Source organism: Syzygium oleosum, unplaced genomic scaffold, assembly GCF_021117445.2.
Source record: "Syzygium oleosum isolate NSW1041296 unplaced genomic scaffold, Sole_v2.1 Sole_v2.10, whole genome shotgun sequence".
NCBI lineage: Eukaryota > Viridiplantae > Streptophyta > Magnoliopsida > Myrtales > Myrtaceae > Syzygium > Syzygium oleosum.
Window position 1 is genome coordinate 4,969,493 of NW_026607494.1, and position 5,673 is coordinate 4,975,165.

The following is a 5,673-nucleotide window of genomic DNA, read 5'->3' on the forward strand; positions in this document are numbered from 1 at the left end:
AATCCCGAAAATTCAAACGACATAGAAACAATAACACAAAAAAAGATAATTAAATTAAATATAATAAAAAAAGAGATGGCGCATAACACCCGCGAGAAAATTGAAACTTCCGCCCGTCACCGAACTCATCGCTCTCTCTGCATAACGTGGAGAGAGGGAGAGAGAGAGTGGGAGAGGAGTGCTAATGTGACAAGATCACGGTATATTCCGTCTCACAGACACAAAGAGGAACAAGAAGAAGCAGCGGAAGAAGAAGAAGGAGGAGGAGAAGGAGGAGGAGGAGGACGATAGGGAGGGGAAGTTGTTGTTGTTGTTGTTGGTGCGGAGAGCAGAGGCAGATACGCTGTTGTTCTTGTTCCCTTCTGTTGTCACTCGCATCGATTTGAATAAGATTTCTGTCTCTCTGTCTCTCCATCTCTCTCCATTCCAGCATTTGATGAGTTTCTTGTCGGGCCACATCGTGTAAAGTTTCGAAATTTGGGGTGTGGGTGTGATCTTTCGGAGTCGCGCTGCGATGCTCTTTCTTGGGTAAGTTCTTGTTTTGTTTTTTTTGTTCTTTTGGGTTTTTTGGTTTCTTCCCTTCCCTTTGTTGGCGATGCTGTCCCTGTGAAGAAGAGGAAGTTGCGAGAGGAAGTGAGAGGGAGAGGGAGAGAGTGATACCTGCGTCGTCGCCGCCGTCGTCGCCGTCGCAGTCGATATCTTTCTCGCAAAGGAATGGCACAGGACGCCAAGCCCTGGAGGCTCTATCAGGTCTGGAAGGGAAGCAATGTGAGTCTCTCTCTCTCTCTTTCCAATGCGCTTCCGCTTTGTCCGGAGCTGGTGCTGCTTGGCGCAGTCGAGTTCGTGCGATTTCGATGCTGGGTTTTTTTGGCGCGTAGACTGTTCTGTATGCCCTCTTATGTTCTTCCTTGTAATGATGGTTTTCATTCCGCGGTTCGTCGGAAAGAACTTGGAGTTTGTTCAGGCAGCGGAATGTGTTGGTCCTTCTTGTACTTTGGCTAGATCAGCGAATTGTCTGTTTGTGTGAGTAGGGTACTTCGTTGCTCCTTTCTCAAATGCTTTTGCAATTTGTAGTTGATCGTTAATTGACTATTGTTCGGTATGTTTAATCACTAACCATCTTGTTGAATGTTGGGTCAACTGTTTGTGTGGAGGGAATTGTTGTTCCTTGGATGAAAATTTGCTAGTGGTCTTAAAATCTAATGAGACGGCGCAATGAGGAAGAAGTAGGATTGGGAGCAATAAATCTTTATGTGATTTGTGGATCTCGAAACTTCAGAACTAATTGGTACCGTTTGGCAATATCTAATGCTCTTTTGTCTCTCTTTCTTTCTTCTCCCTTTTCTGGATCAGAGATTTTTCTGCCGAGGGAGGTTGATTTTCGGGCCTGATGTTGCGTCCCTGTCACTTTCAACCCTCCTCATCGCCGGCCCTGCGATTGCTTTCTCCATGAGAGCCCATTCCAAAATCAACGATCATCGCTATGCATTGCCTGCACTGATTGGTGGTTTGATCATCGCTGTTCTGGTATGTGTGTCAGAGCTTCCATCACACTGACAAATTAAAGTTTGTTATGAATATCGTATTGCATGTTAATGTTCTTTTCAGCGGGTAAGAATTTTTTTTCCATCAGTTTTGCCCTGTATCTATAGACATGTGAAATGCTTTATTAAACGTGCTTCCTGGAACAATATTTTTTCTGTTGGTGCCATCCATCTCTCGAGCGATGCCTTCTAATATATACAAGATAAGAATTTGAGGAACCTGATCTTCACATAGAGTAACATTTAACTTTATTATGCATTACAGTATATACCTTTTCTCTTATTTCTCGGGCTTTTGACTGTGCAACAGAAACTCTGAAGGAAAAAGTTGTAAGAGAGAACGCGTCCCGTTTTGGCATTACGTTGAGATGATTTCTCTCTCTAGAATCTAAGTGATGAACTGAACGTGCGTTGACTTTGCATTTCTGGAACTTTATGTGCTGCTGTTCAAGGAAGTGTTTTCTCGTGGTTTAATATTTATGAATGGACAACTTCTTCACATTTTGCAATGCTATTACTGATGACTTTGATTCTCAGTTGGGGATATCCTGTTGCAGATAGTTGTTTGCTGACTCAGACTACCCATTTTCATGCAGGATTTAATTTTTCTTTTTGTCGCTTCTGCTAGAGATCCTGGGATAGTCCCTAGAAATTCTAAGCCTCCCGAATCAGATGATGCATTTGATGCTACTACCCCATCAATGGAGTGGGTTAATGGGAGAACACCTCATATGAAACTACCTCGAACAAAGGATGTGATGGTGAATGGTCATGCAGTAAAAGTGAAGTACTGTGATACTTGCTTGCTATTTCGTCCTCCTCGTGCTTCTCATTGCTCAATCTGCAACAATTGTGTCCAGAGATTTGACCATCATTGTCCATGGGTTGGCCAGTGCATTGGAATAGTAAGTAATTTTGAGCCGAGCAACTTCTACAAAACTTAAAAAAAAGGTTCATATTTAGCCTGATATACCAAGTCAATATAATCTGTTGTTATATATATGGATGGGCTTGCCATTTTTTCCTTCTTTTTTCTGTCCAATCTTTACTAGGTCATATGGCGAGGTAAGCTGAAGTCTTGAAGATTTCTTTTGTGTGTGAAAAATACATTACTCTATTTCCAGATAGTGAAATTTAACTCGATGAATATCTTATATTTATTCCTGTGACAAGTTGCATCTCCCAGTACCTCTTATCTGATGCACTGTGTTTTCACCCTGAGATTTTGCCTCTTATCTTTTCACGTGTAATGAAAGTTTTCAAGCCTAGGTCGGTCTGTCAAGTGCATTGTTTGTCTACAACTGACGCTCTCCTAGTTAGGTGTTACCAATTCATGATTGATGTCACTATGATGTAGGACTCTGAATCTGCTTTAAGGAAAAAAACGACGTCAGAAATCAAACACTTTTCTTGATGATTACATAAGGAAAATCTATCTATAGATTATATAAGAAGTTATGAACAGAAGTCTGCACATTTACATGCAAAGAGCAACACTATCCATTTGTAACCAATTTAGACGAGAGACAATTGACTGCATTACCTCGATTAGGGGAAGTGATACAAAGCTTAATTAGTAGGAGATCCTCTTGTGGAGTCATACTCGTTTTACGTGCTTTTTGTTGGTCATGGATGGATAGATGCATTGTTTGGTTTTTATATGAAATCTAAATGCTGCTTAAAATAGCTTTTCCTTACCCTCGCCCAATCTTTCCACTTTAGCTAAAATTCCTTATCTTCCTTATTGTTGCAGCGTAATTACCGATTCTTCTTCATGTTCGTATCAACTTCAACCATCTTGTGCATATATGTGTTCGCGTTTTCTTGGATCGACCTTCTTCAACTGAAAAAAGTAAAAAAGTCTATCTGGAAGGCTATGTCGAATGCTTACGTGTCAGATTTTCTCATTATCTACTGCTTCATAGCTGTCTGGTTTGTTGGTGGTTTAACAGTTTTCCACTCCTATCTGATTTGCACAAATCAGGTGATGTTTCTATCCCTCTCAAAGCAACGTCCGATTGTGCACTTTCTATGAATTAATCTTGCAAAAGTTTGATTCTTCTTCTTGTGCAGACCACCTACGAGAACTTCCGCTACCGCTATGATAAAAAGGAGAACCCCTATAACAAGGGGGTCCTGGGAAACCTTATGGAAGTTTTCTTCTCTAAGATCCCACCTTCAATGAACAATTTCCGTGCATTTGTGGAGGTAGAGGAACAAGATGCCGTGTGTGCGGTGACTCCAAACTTTGGTGAAGGTATTATGAGCTCAAAGGAGAAATTAGATATTGAGATGGGAATGAAGCTTGCAGAGGATGGTGGCATCACTCTCCCTGAAATCTTGCGCGACTTGGAATATGATGATTCGGATGATGATTTCAAGAATAAAGAGGAAGATAGAGGGCGTGTTGACTCGATTTTCCTTGTAGAGCAAGACATGAAGGAACCCACAGAAACAACTATCGATGGTGATCAAATGACTTGTTCTGGACAAAGCCATGCCGTTCAACAGAAAGCCAGAGAACCTTCGTATACCTCTGGTGCTTTAGAAGATGGCAATAGTGCAACAGAAAAGAAAGATGATACAAGTGGTTCCAATCAAAATGCTGCACCATAAAGGTCAATTTTGTTCTTATTCTATTATGCCTTTTTTGGCTTTCTGTACGTTTTATTAAATTTGTCATCCGGATTGGGTGGAATAGTCTTCTCATAAGTAGTATATTGTAATATTTTATCTGCACATTTAGCATAGATCACACGTGATGACAATATAACGACAGGCATCTACTTGTTGCAGGGGATATGCAAAATTGAAAAGCTCTTATTAACCTTCTTGTGCATGACCATCAAGAACTCTTCCTTAGGAAGTTAGGCACCCATATGGTTAGGAGATAGTTTCAGCTAATTGTTGGTCAACATGTTTTCCTTATCCATGTGACAGCAACTTTGCATTTGCCAAGTCAGCAGAAGTTTTCATTTATTACAGCACGATTTATTTGACAAAGTTCTTGCCGTTGAATGTTGAAGCCGAGATAATCAGACCAATGGTTTATCGAAATGCAACATTGAGGACGTCGTGAAAAGATTTGTAGATCATTCTTAGATATTGGTTTGAATTCCTTTTAGTTGCCATGCTTTTCTAGTTGGATTTACTTCATTAACTATGTTACCTAGGCTCTGACAAATCTTTCCTTGTCTTATTCAGAGCAGAGGTTAAATAACACATAATCACAGTTGAATTAGTTGGTGAACTGAGAGGAAGCCAGTAAACTCATCAGAAATGTTAACTGGAGGACTGATGCTTTTGATGCTGGACAAGGGGACAATGCCTTTAATCAGATATTGACATCTGCTAATTATTTGTTCAAAAGCATGGCAATGACTTGTACATTTGGGTATGAACGAGGAATCCTACGAGATAACAGACAATTTTGGTTCATGGAAAAATGGTCTGTGATTGTGAAGTAGGTTTCCTTTGAACTCGGATCAAATTCTATACTTTTGTTATATCTGTCACGATTCATCACATTTCATGCGGTTTATACGGTTTACTGGATTGAGTCATCTCCTTTTGAGAATTTGAACATGAACGATAAGCTTTGTGCTCACCAATGTACTTTCTTTCATTATCTCAGTAAAGTATTCTCTGAATTTCAGTTCCAGAACTCAGATATTTAGTTATGAAAATTGCAGAGTAAGGATCCTTTGTCTTCTTATGCAAATGGTCAAAATCAGCAGCTTTTCCTACAACTTACCGGGTGGTAAACTTTGCAATCTCAGCTAATCCTCACTTAAGTGTAATTTGTTCTACTGCTAATTCGGTTTATGTAGGTAAACGCTTGGAGCTCCAAAAGTCCATGAGCTTGATTTCACTTTTAACTGTTTAAGCCTCATCAGGCATGCTCTTTCGTCTGTCCCCAGTGCAAAAGTGTTTCCGCAATCTGTTATACGATACCGTGTCATTTGATAGGTTTTAATGCCGAGTGTGTTTTGCCTCTCCGACAATTTCACAAGATCCCTATCAGCTGGCTTTTATATCATTGTGTTGTGAACACGAAAAAGAAAAGAATGCGCGACAATGGGTGAATGATTCAGATGTGTTTATTGAGGACTTCATTTAAGCGTAACAT

The 5,673-nt window shown here is 40.2% G+C and overlaps 1 protein-coding gene across 4 annotated transcripts; it reads left to right on the plus strand.

Moving 5' to 3' along the window:
• Nucleotides 1-278: 278 nt before the first annotated feature.
• LOC115683381 (probable protein S-acyltransferase 4) lies at nucleotides 279-5,107 on the plus strand. 4 transcript variants are annotated; one of them, XM_056315550.1, is made up of 7 exons: nucleotides 280-528; nucleotides 613-768; nucleotides 1,354-1,527; nucleotides 2,141-2,449; nucleotides 3,298-3,528; nucleotides 3,618-4,162; nucleotides 4,749-5,107. In XM_056315550.1, the coding sequence occupies exons 2-6, from the start codon at nucleotides 715-717 to the stop codon at nucleotides 4,158-4,160; spliced, it is 1,311 nt and encodes a 436-aa protein (XP_056171525.1). In that variant the 5' UTR covers nucleotides 280-528; nucleotides 613-714; the 3' UTR covers nucleotides 4,161-4,162; nucleotides 4,749-5,107. The 4 variants fall into 4 exon arrangements, with proteins under 4 accessions (XP_030463772.2, XP_056171526.1, XP_056171525.1 ...); XM_030607912.2 differs by having other exon boundaries at nucleotides 279-768; nucleotides 4,754-5,107; XM_056315551.1 differs by lacking the exon at nucleotides 4,749-5,107 and adding an exon at nucleotides 4,341-4,649 and having other exon boundaries at nucleotides 279-768.
• Nucleotides 5,108-5,673: the final 566 nt, after the last annotated feature.